At 45.7% G+C, this 20,509-nt stretch overlaps 2 protein-coding genes across 4 annotated transcripts in view; one reads left to right on the forward strand and one right to left on the reverse strand.

Annotated features, from left to right (window-relative positions):
• Positions 1–1,973, reverse strand: part of LOC117042100 (valine--tRNA ligase, mitochondrial-like) — a 33,360-nt gene extending 31,387 nt beyond the window's left edge. The window contains exons 1-2 of the mRNA XM_033141576.1: positions 1,682–1,973; positions 413–497 (exon numbers count right to left, since the gene is read on the reverse strand). Of these exons, the coding sequence (XP_032997467.1) occupies positions 413–497; positions 1,682–1,960 (364 nt within the window). The 5' untranslated portion in view covers positions 1,961–1,973. The remainder of the gene's footprint in view (positions 1–412; positions 498–1,681) is intronic.
• Positions 1,974–4,708: 2,735 nt separating this feature from the next.
• On the forward strand, positions 4,709–19,080 carry GTF2H4 (general transcription factor IIH subunit 4). 3 transcript variants are annotated; one of them, XR_004426046.1, is made up of 14 exons: positions 4,709–4,804; positions 6,055–6,191; positions 8,538–8,642; positions 8,906–9,037; positions 10,278–10,374; positions 10,613–10,701; positions 12,149–12,260; positions 12,360–12,428; positions 13,447–13,530; positions 13,800–14,003; positions 15,748–15,878; positions 16,100–16,147; positions 17,305–17,383; positions 18,377–18,439. XR_004426046.1 is itself a non-coding variant. In XM_033141574.1 (14 exons), the coding sequence occupies exons 2-14, from the start codon at positions 6,061–6,063 to the stop codon at positions 18,547–18,549; spliced, it is 1,383 nt and encodes a 460-aa protein (XP_032997465.1). In that variant the 5' UTR covers positions 4,709–4,804; positions 6,055–6,060; the 3' UTR covers positions 18,550–19,080. The 3 variants fall into 3 exon arrangements, 2 of the variants coding, with proteins under 2 accessions (XP_032997465.1, XP_032997466.1); XM_033141574.1 differs by having other exon boundaries at positions 13,800–13,932; positions 18,377–19,080; XM_033141575.1 differs by lacking the exon at positions 4,709–4,804 and adding an exon at positions 4,835–4,929 and having other exon boundaries at positions 13,800–13,932; positions 18,377–19,080.
• Positions 19,081–20,509: the final 1,429 nt, after the last annotated feature.

Genomic DNA, 20,509 nt, shown 5'->3' on the forward strand with positions numbered 1-20,509 from the left:
CAGCCTTTTTAATATCCCCTTTAAATATTCATCCTTTACCCCACCCCCCTCCTGTCCATCGCAACCCTTCCTTTGCTGGGGGGCGCTCCAGGAAAGCGCCACTTCCGGAATCTGAGAGTGACTAAGATGGACATGAACTTTTGAGCTCTGCACTGTAAATACTTGCACAATAAACCTGTAAACAAATGGACCGGAGTCCAGAGTGTTTACTCATGAGAAACCACTACAGAAACCTCACGGTACCTGTTATTAAAGCAAAAAATATATACAGTATGCGTATTTCCATTAAATCCCAGAACTGATCTGTATAAAATGTGTGGAACCCGGCATTCTCAAACTGCCACCTTTCCAACCGATATAGATGCAGGTTGCTCTGGGAAGGGCAAGGAGTTGCTTTCCCCCCCACTGTTACCTTTCTTTTCTCCAGCTGCGGTGGGGATGTCGTACAGAACAGTGCTTTTCAAGGCCCGGCCCCTGCCTTGGTTTGGCGGCTGCTCCTGCAAAATACAGCAGAGACAAGATGGCTCCCAGGGCTTGGCTCCTCCTGCTTTTCCTCTGCAAGTCTTACTTGGAGATGCCGAGGATTGAACCAGAGATCCTCAGCATCAGGGTGGATATGATTTAAATCAAATCGATTTAAATCAAATCAGTTTAAATCAAATCAATTTAAATCAAGTCAATTTAAATCATGGTTTTAATCACTTGTCAGTAAGACTTGATTTAAATCATTTTTTCACAGAAAAGACTCATTCTTGCTGGTATAATCTTAATATTTACAACCAGACGAAGGTTTCATTTTTGGAATAATAAACTTGCACAATGATTACTCAAAGGTCCCAAGACTTGTGGAGTAGTCTGCTCACAAGGTTGCACTTTCATTTTTACTGCTTCACACTTAGCTACTCGCATAGATTTATTCCACTCCAAAGAATCTATTCATTGAGCCTCTTGGAACTTAGGTAAGGATGTATATAAATTTGCAAAAGAACAATGGGATTAAGGGTTTTTTTCCCCTTCAACTCCGTATGTTTATTTTATAACATTTTTCCTTTGAAGAAAAGGCATGTTATCTCTGCAGACACAAATTCACACTTTTGAGAAGTGCAAAAACAAGCATCTGTGATAATATACTCTCATTAGAAACACTGCCCACAAATAATCTTACAGAAACCTCTGGAAGAGCATGACAGTGTGAATGGATTAATGGAATTCGTTCACCAAAAAATTTACCGTAAACGCTGCATATACAGCCTCATGCTACGTAATTAAAAACAAATCCTTATTTCCTGATGAATAGCTTTTGGACTATTCCAAAACTTAACTTAAATAGAAAACTCTCTTTAGAAAGATTTTTTTCTCTAAAAGCATTTTTTTTTAAAAAAAATCCAATTTAAATTTAAAAGATCCAATTTAAATTTTAAAAATCCAATTTAAATTTAAAAATTCCAATTTAAATTTTAAAATTCCAATTTAAATTTTAAAAATCCATTTTTTAATATATATATTTTTAAAAAATCATGACTTTAAAAAAATCCTGCCGAGGATTGAACCGGAAATCCTCAGCATTCGAAGCAGACGCTCTCCCTCTGAGCAACGGCCCTTCCTCATTCGACTCTCCCCTATTAAATAGTTAGCCAAAGTCGGGACATCAACGTCTCTGGTCCTCCACGCACCGCCTCACCTTGGACCCAGCAAGCAGCCCAGCTTCGATGGCCTCCAGCCTCTCCCGCTGCCGTTTCTGTTTCTCTGCCTTATTTTTCAGGTGGGGCGTTTTCCCTGCTTGGCTATGGAGATCCGTCTGGTTTCCTTCGGGCTTCCTCGCTTGGGAGTAAGACCTCCAAACGCCAGGCGCCCCCCAGCGCCTCTTCTCAGCCCAGAGAAGCAAACGGCAGAGAGAACACAGGCGCCGGACAGGCCCAGAATTGTACCGGGCCAATGGCATGTTTGGAATTGGACGCATTCAGTTCTCAGGCATGGGGGGGTGGGGTGGGGGAAGCACACCTCTCTCGCAGCTACCCGTCTCGCAGCGCCATAAGCTCTCTTTTCCGTCTTTGCACGGTGGGTAGGTGGAACCTGCGGAAAGGAAAACCAAGCAAACTAAATGTTTATTGAATATATGGGGGGGAATTGTGTACATTTGAAAACATGGACAGCACTAAGATAAAAATCAACATTGTAAATAAGTTTTTGTGGATGTAATAATGAATGGTTTAGCTCAGGAGTTGTCAACCTGGTCCCTACCACCCACTAGTGGGCGTTTCAGGATTCTAGGTGGGCAGTAGGGGGTTTTGCGGCACAAGCTGACTCCTTCTTCCATCGAACACTGGTGGGGGTAAGGAAATTTCACTATCAAGAAAGATGCATTAGTGGGCGGTAGGTATAAAAAGGTTGATTACTCCTGGGTTAGCTTATATAAAATATGCAGAGATTTATGTTAGGCAAAATGAACCACGGAAAGAGAAGAAGGGAAGTGGTTGATATTTTAAGGCTGTTTAAAATGAATATTTCTAACTGTAAGACAGAAAATAAAATAAGAAATATGGGGGAAAGTGGGGAGGTGGGGGAGAAAAACCAAGCAAACTAAACCGACAAGGTCAACCCATACAAGAGTCGCTTCACTTCCACAGCACGAAACAGTTATGTGCGTACTCTCCAAGGCAGTATGTTGGACTTTTTCAGGATCGTGGGTTCGAGCCCCATATTGGGCAAAAGATTCCTGTACTGCAAGCAGGGCCGGATTTAGGTTTGATGAGGCCCTAAGCTACTGAAGGTAATGGGGCCCTTTATATGTCCAGCTGTCCTTTGTCAACAACAAATTGTCGCTGTTTTTTGTGTTGAATATATGCTATATGGTCATTTATGGACCTAATAGGTCCATACACAACACAAAATACTGTTGCTGTATGTAGGTTTTATTTTATTTGTTTTTTATCTTATGTTTTGGAAATGTACATCCAGTTGTTTTTTTCCTTTAATTTTTTGGGGGGTCCCCAAGAGAGTGGGGCCCTAAGCTATAGCTTGCTTAGCTTATATGTAAATCCGGCACTGATTTCAAGGGCTCGGACTAGATGGCTCTCGGGGTCCCTTCCAGCTCTCCAATTCTATGAAATAGTCTCTGAATACCACTTGCTGGGGATCGCAAGCAGGCTGAGTGCTGTTGCGTTCAGGACCTGCTTTAAGGCTTCCTGGGGACATCTGGTAGGTCACTGTGAGAACAGGCTGCTGGAGTTAGATGGGCCACTGGCCTGATCCATCCAGCGAGTCATTTCTAGGGTTCTTAGTGTTACTTGTGAAAGGGGCTCCCTCCCTTCCTCCCTCCCAACCAGACAGAAATATGACAATTTCCTGAAAAGTGCACTCTGGTTGGTCTCTGCCATCAGTAAGACATCTGAACAGGGGAAGAAGGGAAGTTTTTTATCTTTCAGATTTCCTTTTGGGCGAAGACAGGGGCAAAGGAGGTGTGGAGTAGTTCTGCCTTCTCTTTGTCACCAAATTGCATTTCTCCATCCTCTCCACCCTGTGGACCTACACTAGTGGCCAAAATTGTGGGAACCTTTTGGGGAAAGTGTATTTCCGAGGACTGATGGCTCGTAACACCTGATTGGCTTTCTAAACACTCATACTCACTGGCTAAATTCAAATGAAGGAAAGCTATTGCATATCAACCTAAGCAAGTTGTGCTTCCCTTTTCTGGTTATTCGGCTATAACATTTGATAATTGAACAAACTTTGTTGCATTACATTCTTCATTAAAATATCTTCCCATTGATATATAATTTTATGGTATTACTCCCCCCCCCAAAAAAAAAGTGGTGTTATGAGCCATCAAACCTCCAAAATACACTTTCCCCAAAAGTCAAAACAAAATAAAATAAAATAAAAATAAAAGAAATAAAAAATAAAAAATTCCTTCCAGTAGCACCTTAGAGACCAACTAAGTTTGTTCTTCGTATGAGCTTTCATGTGCATGCACACTTCTTCAGATACACGAAAGCTCATACCAAGAACAAACTTTGTTGGTCTCTAAGGTGCTACTGGAAGGAATTTTTTATTTTATTTTGTTTTGACTATGGCAGACCAACACTGTAACTTTTCCCAAAAGGTTTCCACAATTTTGGCCACTAGTGTGCTTGTTCTTCCTCTTGCTTCAGACATAGCCGACACAATAAAATACAATATAAGACATTGGGTTTTCAAAACACAGACTAAATCACTTAAAATCTGCCATGGGTCTTGACCAATTAAGGACATTTGTTCCATTTTCCTTATTTGTGTCGTTTTCAAACAGACTGTCGGGTTCTTTTCACATGTTATGGCATGCGTAAGTCACTTTGAGACATTTTCTTGCGGAAAGCAAAAAAGAAAGAAAGAAAGAAAGAAAGAAAGAAAGAAAGAAAGAAAGAAAGAAAGATGCCGAATATAGGTAACAGCCATGGTGCCAAAAAAACAACAACTCTGCGCTTCAGAAAGAAAGTGTCAATCTGAAATACTGGGGCAGGGAGAGATCTAGAGAGACATGTTTTGCATTGCAATTAAGTTTCCTAAGAGACTCTTACCTTCAGAGGCACCCGCTTGCAAAAAGGGAGAAGGGGACGATCGGCTTTTTCTGCAGCCGGAGGTGAAAAGCAAGAAGCTCACGTGCAGAGCAAGAGGCCGACCCCGACCTCTCTCTGGCGGGTTTCCTGTCTGTCTCGTGTGAAATGCATGACGGGAGCTTGGAGCCCTAGGAAGAGGAAGGGCTTTGCTGGGTTGTCTGAGCCTAGAGAAATCCGGAGGAGCTGAAGATCGGGAAAATGCATGCGAGGTAAGGACTGGATCGAGGCTCGTTGCGGGAGAGAGGAGAGCGCAGCGCTGCAGCTCCGGGAGCGCGTGCTCACAAGGAAGCTCCATTGAATTCAATGGGATGGGACTTACTCTCACGGGAGCGAGGTGAGGATTGTAGCCTAAGGGGACGTTGCCGAAAGGAAGAAGGGGTTCCTCGAGGCGACGGGGGACTGTCTGGGAATTAGTTGTGGGGCGGGGAAGTGCAAGCCCAAAGCCGCATGCATTGCCAAGAAATTGCAAAAGACTTTTTGCAAATGTATTGCAACGATCGGTGCAATTCCTATCCACGCATTCCAAGGCGGCTCTCAAGCAGTTACTGCCTAGGAGTAGTTCATGCTGGATTTAGTGAGGCTTACTCCTGAGTAGACGTTGCACCTTCAGAGCCTGGCTGAGGAGGATTGCAGCCCGTAGTGGAAGTAAAGGCAATTGAGGCCGGCAGGGAGGGGGCGGAGAGACTTCCTGATTAAAAATATGGAAGATTCTTTTATTGCTTGAGCCTGGTTACCGCCTCAGGGTAAGGGCTTTGTATTTGTAAGATATTAAGCTTGCATATATTCATGCAGATTTGTTGTTCTGTTGATGTTTTATATTTAAAAAAATATTTTAAACGTATACACCTTATTTTTCTGATTATGTATTATTTTGACCGATAATAATGTATTTATGTGTGTGCATGTATCAGAATTATGTATTCCACTTAATCATAAAAACATGCTAAGCATTCACATATTATTGTCACCTGATCTGGGACCTTTTTGGTTAAAGGAATCTGGGGGGGGGGAGAAGAATGAGCAGGGGCAGGTCTTGACCCTACTTGTGTCTATGTTCTGCATAGCAGGCCAAACTCAGGCTGTTATACTTTCAGCAGGCTGTTTTCTTCTTCTAGAGGCTCTTAATCTCAGGGTCATGGGTTTGAGCCCCACGTTGGGCAAGAAGATCCCTGCATTGCAGGAGGTTGGACTAGATGACTCATGGTCTCTTCCCACTCTGCAATTCAGTGATTCACAATTGGGTGCTTACCTGTGCTGATAATAATTGGGTTCAGAATCCCATTCCCATAGCTGTCAACTTTTCCCTTTTTTAAAGGGAAATTCCCTTATTCCGAATAGGATTCCTCACAAGAAAAGGGAAAAGTTGACAGCTACGCATCCCCCCCCGTATGTGTGTGTGTGTGTGTGTGTGTGTAATATTATATTTTATATATATATGAAAACACCCTTCCTCCTGTAGATTACTATGGAGTCGGTGATGAAATTGCAGAGGGTACAGCTGAAATGCAAGAACCTTCATGAATTCCTGCGGGGCCTCAGCCCTGGCATCTTAGACCGGCTCTACAACCATCCTGCCACATGCCTAGCTGTCTTTCGGTGAGCACGAACCCCCTTCTCAAATATTGGGGTGCTGGCCAGAGTGGGGAGGGTGAAATAAAAGAATCGGTTTACTTTCCAAACTAGATTATTTACAACAATTTTTTTTAAAAAAATCCTTCCAGTAGCACCTTAGAGACCAACTAAGTTTGTTCAGCTCATACCAAGAACAAACTTAGTTGGTCTCTAAGGTGCTACTGGAAGGATTTTTAAAAAAAATTTGTTTTGACTATGGCAGACCAACACGGCTACCTACCTAGAATCATAGAATCATAGAGTTGGAAGAGACCACAAGGGCCATCCAGTCCAACCCCCTGCCAAGCAGGAAACACCATCAAAGCATTCCTGACAGATGGCTGTCAAGCCTCCGCTTAAAGAAGGAGACTCCACCACACTCTTTGGCAGCAAATTCCACTGTCGAACAGCTCTCACTGTCAGGAAGTTCTTCCTAATGTTTAGGTGGAATCTTCTTTCTTGTAGTTTGAATCCATTGCCCCGTGTCCGCTTCTCTGGAGCAGCAGAAAACAACCTTTCTCCCTCCTCTATATACCTGTAACTTGATTATTTACAGTTCAAGCTTAACCGCGCTTACCAGGTAGTAAATCCTGTTTATATGTGGCTTACTCCTGGGTAAGCGGAGTTAGGATTACAGCCTTAGGCTTGATCTTAACTGAGTCACGAATCCTCGATTTTCTAAAGTTGCCTGCGCTGGGGGAGAATCCTGCTGTAAACAAGATGTGCAGGTATTTTATTGTATTGTATGTGCATTCTGGTGTCTTGCTTAAATTGTGCTTTTGGTATTTAATTGCATCCATTCACAAGAACAGGAAAAGGCGAGTCTTTTTTTTTTAGTAGTATTATTCCAACAGGTTGTTGTTTTCGATGAGCCAGTCATTCCCGTGATTATATTTTGTATTGTTTTCTGGTGTTTCATGTGGCACATTGCCCTTTTTAGTCTATGCGAACAGGTGCTATATAAAAATCTATTAAATACATAAATAAAATAAACAGTAGCATGTTTCCAAGTTTTTTAAAAAGTAGGTGCTTAAAATACTTGATCGGCGTCGCTTCTGAAAGCAGTTTCGCTATACTCTAAACCATCCACGCATTGATCTGTGTGTTTTAAGCAATTTATTGCAGCTCAGCCTTTCCCAACTTGATGCCTTCTGTACGTTTTTGGACCATGGCAAATGGTCAAGAGGGGTGGGAATTGCGGTCCAGCAACATCTCGAGGGCCAAAGGTCCCCCACCCCTACTGTCGACCCTCGATGGTGCCTTCTGAGCAGGAGATGCTGTGGCTAATCTCCCGACTTTCCAGATGTTTGCTGCAGTTCCCGTCAGTTTTCCATCAGCAGAGTCCAGGGCAAGGAAAATGGGAGCTGTTTTTCAGAAATGTCTGGAGGGCCTCGGATTAGCCACCCCCTGCGTTATGTTATAAAAGTATTTTGTAAAAGCTCCATCTGGTACGCAGGCTGAGGCCCTACCTGCATGCGGACTGTCTCGCAAGAGTAATGCCTGCTCTGGTTATCTCCCGCTTGGACTACTGCAATGCGCTCTATGTGGGGCTGCCTTTGAAGGTGACCCGGAAACTACAACTAATCCAGAATGCGGCAGCTAGACTGGAGACTGGGAGCAGCCGCCGAGACCCTATAACACCAGTCCTGAAACACCTACATTGGCTCCCAGTACGTTTCCAGGCACAATTCAAAGCGTTGGTGCTGACCTTTAAAGCCCTAAACGGCCTCGACCCAGTATACCTGAAGGAGCATCTCCACCCCCATCATTCAGCCCAGACACTGAGGTCCAGCGCTGAGGGCCTTCTGGCGGTTCCCTCACTACGAGAAGTGAGGTTATAGGGAACCAGGCATAGGGCCTTCTCGATACTGGAACGCCCTCCCAGCAGATGTCAAATAAATAAACTACTACAGTGGTGCCCCGCTAGACGAAAATAATTCGTTCTACAAGTGTCTTCGTACAGCAAATTTTTCATCTAGCGAAGCGGCAATGCAGCGCGGAGGTTTTCGCGCCGAATTTTTTTTCCCCGTCTTGCGAGACAGCCCCATTGACTTTTTCGTCTTGCGGGGCAGCCTTCCGCTAGCAAATGCCGTTCGTCTAGCGAGTTTTTCGTCTAGCGAGGCATTCGTCTAGCGGGACACCACTGTATCTGACTTTTAGAAGACATCTGAAGGCAGCCCTGTTTAGGGAAGCTTTTAATATTTGATGAATATTTTAATATTTTGCTGGAAGCTGCCCAGAGTGGCTGGGGAAACCCAGCCAGATGGGCGGGGTATAAATTATTATTATTAATTTTATTTTGTGTTCACAGCACTGTTCTTGCATTTTCAGAGAGCTGCCGGGGTTGGCCAAGAACTATGTCATGAGGATGCTTTTCCTGGAACAGCCCCTCCCTCAGGCCGCTGTGGCCTCCTGGGTCAAGAAGGAGTTCACCAAGTGAGTTGCTGCTTGTGATAGGACAGTGTGGAAGCAAAAGCTCGGGCTGTGTAGCAAAGCATCGGAACAGCAAGAGAAACCAAGCCGCTGTTCTGTGGGAGCCTAGTGATTCACACACACATAGATGAGTTTCTGAGTATCTTCTGGTCCAATTCATATATTACGTTCTTCGCTTCGACAAGGGAACAGCCCGACTGATCTTTATCTTCCCCGGAGCCCGGTTTTGCACTCAGCTTAGCTCACAATTGCTTCTTGCCTTTTAGGGAGCAGGATGAAAGCTCGGATGTCTTGCTGGGGCTGCGGCTCTGGCACACACAGCTGCTCCCCGGCGGCCTCCAAGGAATCGTCTTGAACCCCATCTTTAAGGAGAACCTGCGCATCGCCTTGCTGGGAGGGTAAGTGAGAGCCATGAAGAGAATTAGGAATCGAAGGCAGAGGCTCAGTGCATTTAATGCACTCGAGATAATCCCGTATCTGGCTGTGTTCACACATAACACTAAACCATAGTTTGCTTTAACCTTGATTTGTTCAACAAGCCGCAGGTTGTTTCTTCCGCACTTGGATTTGTTTTTAAGCTGCTCTTGCCTTGTATCTCTGTAACATATGAGGTTCTGGGGTGGGATGGGTTAACCAAGGTTGTTGGCTGAGGCATAACGTCAAACAACAGTTAAAACAAGGCACAGTTTGCAAGCCAGCAACAAGCCATGGGTTCACCTTGTTTCTAGGAAACAAACCGTGGTTAAACAGCTGGGCTGGATTCAGACTTTGAGGCCAATCAGATATTTGCAAAACAAACCATGGTTAGGTGTTAAGTGCAAACCAGGCCTCCTGACCGATGTGCTTTGGTTGCATTGCAATTAGGAGTGCTTTAATAAATAGAGCAATGAAATAAAGAAAACTTCTTTTCTAATGGCCCCACACAGATACGGTGGGGCAACTTGCAAACCATGGGTTTTTCAGACACTTGCCTTCTCCTTGCATGTAAATTATTATTATTATTATTATTATTATTTATTACACATTTTTATGGTTTGCTTTAACCATCGCTTAGTGCTCACGCTGGCATTGGCACAGACATGGTTACGTCTAGTCCAGGGTTTCCCAAACTTCGGTCTCCAGCTGTTTTTGGACTACAACTCCCATCATTCCTAGCTAGCAAGGCCAGTGGTCAAGGATGATGGGAACTGTAGTCCAAAAACAGCTGGAAACCCACGTTTGGGAAACCCTGGTGTTAATCAGTGATTGGAAACGGCATGCTGCATATTCCTTGTCAATCTCCCCTCCGAGAAACCATGATTACTAGAAGCAAAACAAACCAAGCAAATGTGATTGATTTGAAGTACTGTACTGGGATTTGCCCCTGAGAGCTAGAGGAGTATTTCATGTCATGGATCACAACTGACCATGATGTGGAGGGTAAGATGTTTGGGAGCAAAAGAACACATAGATTACAACCCTCCTGTTCTGACTGAGAATGACAATGTCGCATACGTACCTGTGGAAGTCAATGGTGACCGGGTTTCGGAATGCCAGCTTTCATGTTATGGCTTTGAGAAACCTCTGTCCCTCCTGCAGCTTTCTGCTAGCTCTATAAGTGTCCAACAGCATTCCTTGCATCTCGTCCTGTTTCTGCAGAGGTAAGGCCTGGTCTGATGACACTGGCCAGCTGGGCCCAGACAAGCACGCCCGGGATGTCCCGTCTCTTGACAAGTACGCCGAGGAGAGGTGGGAGGTGAGTGTTTGGTTTGTGCTTCATTACAGGGCTCCAATATAGGAGTCTTTTGGAGATGCCACCCGGCTGCTGCTTCTCAGTCTGGGCCATGGGAAGTGGGAAGATGGGTTGTTTGCACGGCCATTTGCCATAGCTGTGGCAGAAAAGTGTGGGTTCACGAGGGCCTCTTTCTAGTAGCGAACCAGTCTGGACAAACCCATTTTCTCCCACGCCGTTCCATTTTTGTGCATCCTCCTAGGTCATCCTGCATTTCATGGTGGGCTCTCCAAGTGCAGCCGTGAGCCAGGACTTAGCTCAGCTGCTCATTGAAGCTGGACTGATGAAGAGGTAAGTGGCAAAGAAGACAAACTATGGGGTTGAGGGAGTAGGAATGAATGGTAAAAGAAGCTATCTCAGCATCCCACGCAGTTTTCAGTAGTGGTCCTGTCTGATTAGGAGTCACAAGCCATGTCACTCTTAAAAGAATGTCCACTAGTTACAGGCCCCACCTACTTGAACACCTTGGGGGCAACATAACAAACCATGTGGCAATGGTGGTGCTGATCGCTGCATAGGAACACGGGTTGCGCTGTGGTCTAAAACACGCTGGTGAGCTCCCATTGCTCTGTCCCAGCTCCTGCCAACCTAGCAGTTTGAAAGCACACCAGTGCAAGTAGATAAATAGGTACCATTACAGCGGGAAGGTTAACGGCGTTTCCATGCGCTCTGGCTTCTGTCATGGTGTTTGGTTGCACCAGAAGCGGTTTAGTCATGGTGGCCACATGACCCGGAAAGCTGTCTGTGGACAAACGCCAGCTCCCTCGGCCTGAAAGCAAGATGAATGCCGCAACCCCATAGTCGCCTTTGACTGGGCTTAACTGCCCAGGGGTCTTTTACCTTACCTTTTATAGATAACTGCATGTTGCTGGTGGGCATTTAAAATCCACAATAGTTAATAAAGCATATAGCATCACACCGGTCTTGAAAGACCTACACTGACTCCCAGTAAGTTTCCGAGCACAATTCAAAGTGTTGGTGCTGACCTTTAAAGCCCTAAACGGTCTCGGCCTAGTATACCTGAAGGAGCATCTCCACCCCCATCGTTCTGCCCGGACACTGAGATCCAGCTCCGAGGGCCTTCTGGCGGTTCCCTCGCTGCGAGAAGCGAGGTTTGCAGGAAACCAGGCAGAGGGTCTTTTTGGTAGTGGCGCCCGCCCTGTGGAACACCCTCCCATAAGACGTCAAGGAAATAAACAACTATACAACTTTAAGGAGACGTCTGAAGGCAGTCCTGTATAGGGAAGTTTTTAATGCTTGATGTTTCATTGTGTTTTTAATATTCTGTTGGGAGCTGCCCAGAGTGGCTGGGGAAACCCAACCAGATGGTCAGCATTTATTTGTTTGTTTGTTTGTTTGCTTGCTTGCTTGCTTGCTTGCTTGCTTGCTTGTTTGCTTGCTTGCAGAAACGGATAAACTGACTGACTGTATACATAGGGGGAAAGGGAGCTTTCAGGACATGAGAGTCAATTCACTGGAATATGACTGGAAAGGAATATTCTTTTTGCAGAAAATGGCTCTCTTTTCAGGATAAAATTAAATAAATTGGGGAGGAGGGGAAAAATATGCAGTACCTATATCTTTTGCTCCACCAAGTATTACCTCTGGCCCCACCTACCACTGCCAGGTGGCTCTCAGAAAGTTGAATGAAAAACTTTCCCCTCTCCTGATCTAGACCTACACCACAGAGGAGTACCTCATTCTGTTTTCCTTCAACCTCTCTGTGTTTCCTCTTTAGTTCTGAACCTGGGGAGCCCCCCTGTATCACATCTTCCGGCTTCCAGTTCCTGTTGCTGGATACCTCATCTCAGCTCTGGTATTTCATGCTGCAGTATCTCCAGTCGGCTGAGGTGAGGAGAAGAGGGGTCGGCCTACCCGCCTCTGCCCCTCCCCACTTGCTCTGGCTATCTCCCTGTTGTGTTTTAACCACCTCTTCTTTCCCCCTACAGACCCGGGGCATGGATCTGGTGGAGATTCTTTCCTTTCTCTTCCAGCTCAGCTTCTCCACTCTCGGCAAGGTGAGAAACTTTCCCCATAAGCTCAAAGTCTGGCAAACAACAAAGTAGCAAAACAAGACAATTGAAAATACAAGGAAAAGCATACTCCATGCGTATTTAGAATTTGAGGGTTGCCAGGAAGCATGGTCTTTCAGCCATCCAATTCCTCCTGGGTGTTAATAATGGGCAAAGGCAGGCACAGCTTACCAAGGGAAGGCATTTCACAGATAGGGAGCCACCACTGAAGAGGCCCTGCAGCTCCATCCAGGCAGTACCAGGAGTGGCACCACTCCTTGTTGATCGTAGGGTCTGTGATGGTTGATATTGGAAGAGGGGGAGCACTCTCTTAGTGTAGCCTATAAAGCGGGGAGCAAAAGGATAGGAGGGGTCAAATCCATAATTCTGCATTGCAGGGAAAACATTCCCCTTTCCCCCAGATGCATTTTAGGATTGACTCCTGTTTATTTTCCCGTTTATAACTTGACAAATCTTTATTGTGTCCCTTCTTGGGTTTTTTTCTCCTCAAAAGCTACATTACCTCTTGGGAATATGCTTCAGCCTGGACAGTCGCCCAAAGAGGAAGGCAACCTCGGACTGAAAAAGAGTCATTGTCCCCTTTCAACTCTGATTTTATAAGACTGGAGGGGGGGGGATGCATGAATCGTGCTTTTTCCAAAACCAGATTGCATCTCCCTCCTCATACCAGAATACCACATTCTTAGCTTTGGTCACTTGGAGGTGATGTTTATATTGGGCTTCAGGAAAACAAAGCCTGGTTAAGTGTGTTGTGTCTGTAGGCTCTTTCACACATGCAGGTTCCATCGCTTGATATCGGCAGCATGTGGCGGTGATGTTGACCTGCATGTGTGAATGCATCATCACTGCAGCAGAGAGAAATTTCACATTGCCTCCTGGTGGTTTTCAGTAGTTCGGCCTGATTCGACTGGCAGGCACGAAGCATTGAATGATCCAAGTGGTGCCCCCTCCCCCAGCGTGTGTGTGAGTAAATCAGACCCCATTTCCACCCATCTGTTCCCAGGACTATTCCGTGGAAGGGATGAGCGAGTCTCTGCTGAATTTCCTCCAGCACCTTCGGGAATTTGGCCTCGTCTTTCAGAGAAAGGTAAGACTCCCCACCCCTCCCAAGGACGTTAGCCGAGTTAGATCGTATGCAGGGTTTTCCGGGAAAGAACAGGGTGGGAAAAACAACAGAAAGCTGTGCCCCCTGTTGTAGGCTGGGGAACCGAACGTTTTAGAGGACCTGCTGCAAAGATGCGGAACTCAAAGTGGAAGTTTGGAGTGGCACTTTTAAGCAGAGTTAGGTAGGTAGGAGGGAGGGATTTCAAGCCTGCAGGAGTCTTACTGCCATTATCCGTCCTTCTCCCCTTCCAGAGGAAATCTCGCCGTTACTACCCCACACGGCTGGCCATCAACCTTTCCTCTGGCATCTCGGGCACCACAGTGGACACCCATTACCAGGGCTTCATAATTGTGGAGACCAACTACAGAATCTATGCCTACACAGGTCAGAGGCTGACTCCCAGCGTGGATCTTAGCTTCTGCATGCGTCCCAGGTGCAATTCCTGGTATCTCCAGGTAGGGCCGTGAGTGTCCCCTGCCTGAAACCTTGGAGAGCCCCAGCTAATCCTTGTTTCCCATATTATTGATTGATTGATGGATTGATTGATTGAATTTATATACCTCCCTACACCTGGGGGTCTCAGGGCGGTTCACAGAATAAAATCAAGATATAAAACCACAAAATACCTAATAAAAACAACAACCCAGTAGCCCCCCCCCCCCGCAAAAAACCACATTTTTAAAAGGGCATAGGATGTCAACCAGATCAACCAAATGTTAAAAAGGGATGTTTTTGACTGGCGTCTAAAGTTGTATAATGAAGGCACCAGGCGAACTTCCCTGGGGAGAGCATTCCACAGACGGGGAGCCACTGCAGAGAAGGCCTTGTTCTTGTGTTGCCGCCCTCCGGACCTTTCGAGGAGGCGGCACATGAAGGAGGGCCTCAGAAGATGATCTCAGGGTCTGGGTAGGTTCATATTGAAAGAGGCGGTCCTTGAGGTATTGCGGTCCGGTCCTGAGCCGTTTAAGGCTTTATAGGTCAAAACCAGCACTTTGAATTGGTCCTGGAAACTAATTGGTAGCCAATGCAGTTGGACCAGGATCGGTGTAATATGCTCAAACCATCTTGCTCCGGTGAGCAACCTGGCCGCTGAATTCTGCACTTGGGTCTCTGGCAGCTTTTGGACCACAGTTCCCCATCATCCCTGGCCACTGGTCCTGCTATAGCTAGGGAAGATGGGAGTTGTAGTCCAAAAGAAGCTGGAGACCCAATTTTGGGAAACCCCAGTAGACAATCCTGAACTCAATGGCTCGGTGGAGCAACTCGGTATAAGGCAGCTTTCTATGGTCCTCTTGTTCGTGGTTTTGTGGGCCTCCCCGCCACAATCTCCGCAAATCCAAAATGATAACACTGGTTTTGTAACCCAATGGCACTTAAACGCGGAGAGGAGACCAAGTTAGCTAGCTCCCAATTATCCAGGACCGTCATCCTCCCTCTTGGAGGGCTTCTGTGAATGCCAGGTTCACCAGGGTCTAGTTCAGGACTAGGAAGCTCCTAGGTCAGAATGTTTGCCCACTAAACTCAATGTTGGCTACTCTGACTGGCAACAGCATTCCGGGAGACAGAGGCTGTTTTAATTGGAAATGACTGAGGTTGAATCTGAGACCTTCTGCAGGCAAGGTAGGTTCTCACAGGGAACCAGGCCGAGGGCCTTCTCGGTAGTGGCACCCACCTTGTGGAACGACCTCCCATCAGATGTCAAGGAAATAAACAACCATCTGACTTTTGGAAGACATCTGATTTTCCATTCTTGGGTTCAGCTGTGAAATAATACTAAAAGAGAGTACATGTGAGCATGTGCAGAGTAACTTCTTGTCCATCTCATGCACCAAAAAAATCTGAGCTTGGTAGACATTTTTCTGGGTAGAAGGGAAGAAGAAGAAGAGTTTGGATTTGATATCCCGCTTTATCTCTACCCGAAGGAGTCTCAAAGCGGCTAACATTCTCCTTTCCCTTCCTCCCCCACAACAAACACTCTGTGAGGTGAGTGGGGCTGAGAGACTTCAGAGAAGTGTGACTAGCCCAAGGTCACCCAGCAGCTGCATGTGGAGGAGCGGAGACGCGAACCCGGTTCCCCAGATTACAAGTCTACCGCTCTTAACCACTACACCACACTGGCTCTCTTGCCAGTAAGGGGTGTACTTACTTTCAAAAGTTAAGCTCTTGACTCTCTCTCTCTCTCTCTGCCCTGGTTTCCAGATTCCGAACTACAGATTGCGCTCATCGCCCTCTTTTCCGAGATGCTCTACCGCTTCCCCAACTTGGTGGTGGCTCAAGTCACCCGGGAGAGCGTGCAGCAAGCCATCGCCAATGGCATCACGGCAGACCAGGTGGGGAACCAGGGAGAGGCTGTTGGGTTAACCAGTTTAAAGGGAGCCTAGCAGAGTGTGGTTCGTTTCTGGGCTGGTTAGCCTCCCCTTCCTTTGGGTGTTTCCCAGCACTGACGAACCCACCGCTGGGAATAGTGTGAAGCGATCAAGTAAATGGCGTCAGTCAAATAGTATTAAGGCCAGCTCTGCTTCATTCCCTTTTTATTTTCTCTGTCCCGCAGATCATTCATTTCCTACGTACCAGAGCTCACTCTGTGATGCTGAAACAGGTGAGGATTACGGCAGGCAGTGTGGTCACTTAGTGGATCGCTGCACATAAAAGAATCACCCCTCCCTTTCCAAAGGGTTTGGTGCTATTTTTATGACTTTGTGGAATTAGTCTTATGTTACAGCTCAGCTGTTTGAAGGCAGAATGGCAGTTGGCAGGAATCGCAAGTCAGGAGAGGGATATTTTTATGCTGTGAACTGCCCTGAGGTCTACGGACAAAGGGCAGTACAGTGGTACCTCGGGTTACAGACACCTTGGGTTACAGACACTTCAGGGTACAAACTCTGCTAACCCGGAAGTAGTACCTCAGGTTAAGAACTTTACCTCAGGATGAGAACAGAAATCGCGCGGCGACAGTGGCGGGAGGCCCCATTAGCTAAAGTGCTACCTCAGGTTAAGAACGGACCTCCAGAATGAATTAAGTTTGTAACCAGAGGTACCACTGCATATAATTTTATTATTGTTAATTAATAATGTTGCACTCAGGCTACACTTTTGGGTTTCCCGTGAGCATCTGGGTAGCCACTGTGAGAACATTATGCTGGACTAGATGGGTCATTGGGCCTGATCCTGCGGGGTTCTTCTAATGAAAGGCCAAGGATGGGCGTCACATGTTGGCAAGAGAAATTGGAATGTGGCCTCGAGGATTCTGGGTAACCTCTGCTAGGGAGATTCCAATGGAAGCCTCGGTTGCTGCAGCAATAGGAATACCCTATTGGCCCGAATATAAGCTGCTCCTTTAATTTTTTTTTGGGGGGGGGGTGAATAAAAACATATAAAATACCCGAATATATAAGCCGCTCCATTCCTTGCTGCTTCTGGCTGTGTACTGGATGGGGGGGGAACCACGCTGCGTTGCCGCGGCCTTTCCCTTTCTTCGCTCTCTCCCTTCCCTGCCTTGGGGGAGAGGACTGGGGGGCGGGGGACTACGCATGGGGTGGCCGCCGCTTTGCCACGCTCCTAGCCCTGTTTGCCCTTTGCTCCTGGCTGCATACCGTAAGGTTGCAAATAGAAGCCGCACTTTAACTTTTCACGGTCGGAATTTGGGGGGGAAAGTGAGGCTTATATTCAGGCCAATACAGTAGTTCATTCTTTGTTTTCCGAGTTGTCTCTGCCATATGCCTCCCTGACTCTTTCTCTGCTGTCTTGCCCCCATAGACCCCGGTGCTGCCTCCCACCATCACAGATCAGATCCGGCTGTGGGAGCTGGAACGAGACAGACTCCGCTTCTCTGAGGGTGAGTGTCTGTGGGTGAGAAACCCCGGTTGGGTGGAAAAGAGAGAAGAACATGGGGAAGGGAAGGGGCGCATCTCTAGGGGAAATATCTCTATCCCCTCTTCCACCCCACCCAACTTCCTTCTTGCTTCGGATCCACCTTTCTGGGTTCACCCATGTTTTTTCTTCCTCCTTTCACATCAAGTGCTCATTCCCCTTTTCCCTCCACGGTCGGACGCAGCAATGCTTCTGAATACCAGATTCTGGAAACCACAGAAGAGCAGTGCACCAGTTGTGTTCTCATCAGGGTGGATAAAAATCAATGATTTTTTTTTTATTTAAAAAAATCAGATTTTTAAAAATTTTAATTTAATATAAAATGCTTTTGGAGGAAAAAAATATTTCTAAAGATAGTTTTCTATTTAAGTTACATTATAGTCCAAAGGCTATTCATCAGGAAATAAGAATTTGTTTTAAGTTTTTCATATGTGCTAAAACTCATTTTTTTTAAAAAAAAATGGTTTAACCACATCAGTTAGCAAACATGGATACATGTTATAATGTTATTGTTTCAGTTAAATATTTTTTTTAATTGTTATTAAGGAAATGATTATTTTCCTCCTTCCAGTAAAGTGCAGCAGAAAAGTTGTCCCAATATAAACAGTTTACTTATTAAACCTCACAATAATTTCATAATGTATTTCTAATAGTATAACCAAATCGGTAATTTTTGATATAACTGTAAAAACTACTCTGAAAATTTATTATTCCAAAAATGAAACCTTCCTCTGGTTGGAAATATTAAGATTATGCCAGCAAGAATGAGTCTTTCTGTAGGGAAAAAAAACCAAGAAAAAAACCTAGTGATTTGATTTAAATCAAATCCACCCTGGTTCTCATCCCCCCTTCTTTGCATCCCCCATCTCCCTGCCACATTGTTCCTTTCCCTGACCCCTCTCTGCTCTCTTCTGTGCTTTTTCACCACGTCTTCCTGCTCTCTTCCCCCCCCCCCCAGGTGTCCTCTACAACCAGTTCCTGTCTCAGGTCGACTTCGAGCTGCTGCGCAACCACGCAAAGGAGCTGGGGGTCCTTGTCTTCGAGAACCCGGCCAAACGTCTCATGGTGGTGACGCCGGCCGGCCACTCGGACGTCAAGCGCTTCTGGAAGCGGCAGAAACACAGTTCCTGAAGGGCAGGGAACTGCCGGCACTCCCAGATCTCTCTCCTTGCACTTTTCTGCTGGGAAACAGGAGTCGGGGTGGGGGTGTTAGCTGCATCCCCCCACCCTGCCCCTAACTGTCAAGGAGTAGCAGAGAGACAGAGAGGAAGGAGAAGAAGGTTTCGTAGGGGTTGTCTGATGACTCCCCTCCGGTCAAGAACTGATTAAAAGGAGCAGGAAAACGTCTCTAGGTTCTTCTTCCTCTTAACAGAAGTGGCTAAAGTTTGCTGGCTGCCACTGAGCGGATGTGGCCCTGCTGTTCCAGTTGGGCTACCGCTGATACGGAAAAGGTTAAGACAACTAAACAGCCGTTTAAAATGTACGTGCCAGGGTGCCGGCATGGATTTGGAACGGACTCATACAGCTGAAATGGAAATTTGATCTAAAGCCTGGATCAAGCAGTGTAACAACATCGGATCAGATTTGTAAATAGCCTCTTTTTTGTAATGTTTTTATTGGGATAGAAGTATCAATAAAACACCCACATCTGAAGTTATTTTAGATGGGTTCCTTTCCCTTCTCTCCTCGCGTTATGGAGGAGCTCAGCACGCCGGTTTGCCAAGTACATCGAGGAAACCCTAAGAGAGGTCAAGAACTACAGGCAAATGAGCTTCCTCTGGAGTATGTGCGAAAGTTGAATCAACCCTTGTTTGGGCCAGGTGGTTAATCAGCCATGGAAAGTAGCCCACAAAAAACTGAGTAGTCTGGATGAAATGTATTTCACCCCATCTTCTGAAGTGGGCATGAACATGTGCAGGATAATGGGGCTTGCTCCCTTGTGAGTGGGTAACTGGGCTTTTAGGCTGCAATCCTGCACACACTTACTAGAAATACACCCCCCTCCTCAGTTCAGCTCTTCTGAGTAAGAGTGCACAGGATTGGTTTAACCCAGGCATCCCCAAACTCTGCCCTCCAGCTGTTTTGAGACTACAATTCCCATCATCCCTGACCTCTGGTCCTGTTAGCTAGGGATGGTGGGAGTTGTCGTCCCAAAACATCTGGAGGGTCAAGTTTGGGGGTGCCTGGCTTAACCCCTTCCTCATTTTTGCAGTGCCAGGCTGGGTTTTGTGTCCTGCGCCTTGGACGAAAGGTAGGATACAGTGACTTGTGAATTTTTCATAGGGAACAGTTAGGGCCATAGGTGCCAGCTTGTGTGTGACATTCTGCCCGTGAATATCACACCTCATTTCCTGAACCAGGCAGAAGCTTCCTGGGCTTTGAGAAGGAGGCACCAGGGGAAAATTTAGGCGACTAGCCTAGTCTCCCTTGTCCACTGATTGCATGCCACTGGTGGGATATAAAGGTAATTAACAAATGCAGTATTGGCAGGAAATGACATAGATAGATAGATTTAGGTATTAAAATATTTCTTTTAATTTGACAGAATCTGGATACCTGTTAATAATAATAAACTTTTTTGCGGTTTACATAAAATAAGAGTTTAAAACAAGTCTAACCTAAAAGAATGACTAAGATATAAATGAAACCCGCAGTTTCAAAACAGTGGTACCTTGGTTCTCAAACTTAATCCGTTCCGGAAGTCCGTTACAAAACCAAAGCGTTCGAAAACCTAGGTGCGCTTTCCCATACAATGTAATGCAAAACAGATTAATCTGTTCCAGACTTTTAAAAACAACCCCTAAAATAGCAATTTAACATGAATTTTACTATCTGACGAGGTCATTGATCCATAAAATGAAAGCAATAATCAATGTACTGTATTATAAAATAAGACAGTATTGTAGATGATAAAAATTAAAATTATTATTTTTTCTTACCTGCGCTGATGATAGTCATTGTTTGGATGGGGGGCTTTTATCCATTTCCGCAGTCACACAATCAGTAGCTGAACTGGGTTCCACAAAGTCACAAAAGTTAACCGAAAGAGCCTCAAAAACAAAAACACAAAATAAATAGCAAAAACAAAAGC

Source organism: Lacerta agilis, chromosome 2 (assembly GCF_009819535.1).
Source record: "Lacerta agilis isolate rLacAgi1 chromosome 2, rLacAgi1.pri, whole genome shotgun sequence".
In the NCBI taxonomy this organism is placed as follows: domain Eukaryota; kingdom Metazoa; phylum Chordata; class Lepidosauria; order Squamata; family Lacertidae; genus Lacerta; species Lacerta agilis.

Coding starts and splice junctions, on each gene's coding strand:
- GTF2H4 (XM_033141574.1), top strand. CDS start 6,061: ATGGAGTCGGTGATGAAATTGCAGAGGGTACAGCTGAAATGCAAGAAC. Junction 12,261..12,359: donor AGTATCTCCAGTCGGCTGAG/GTGAGGAGAAGA, acceptor TTCCCCCTACAG/ACCCGGGGCATGGATCTGGT. Junction 16,148..17,304: donor ACTCTGTGATGCTGAAACAG/GTGAGGATTACG, acceptor TTGCCCCCATAG/ACCCCGGTGCTGCCTCCCAC.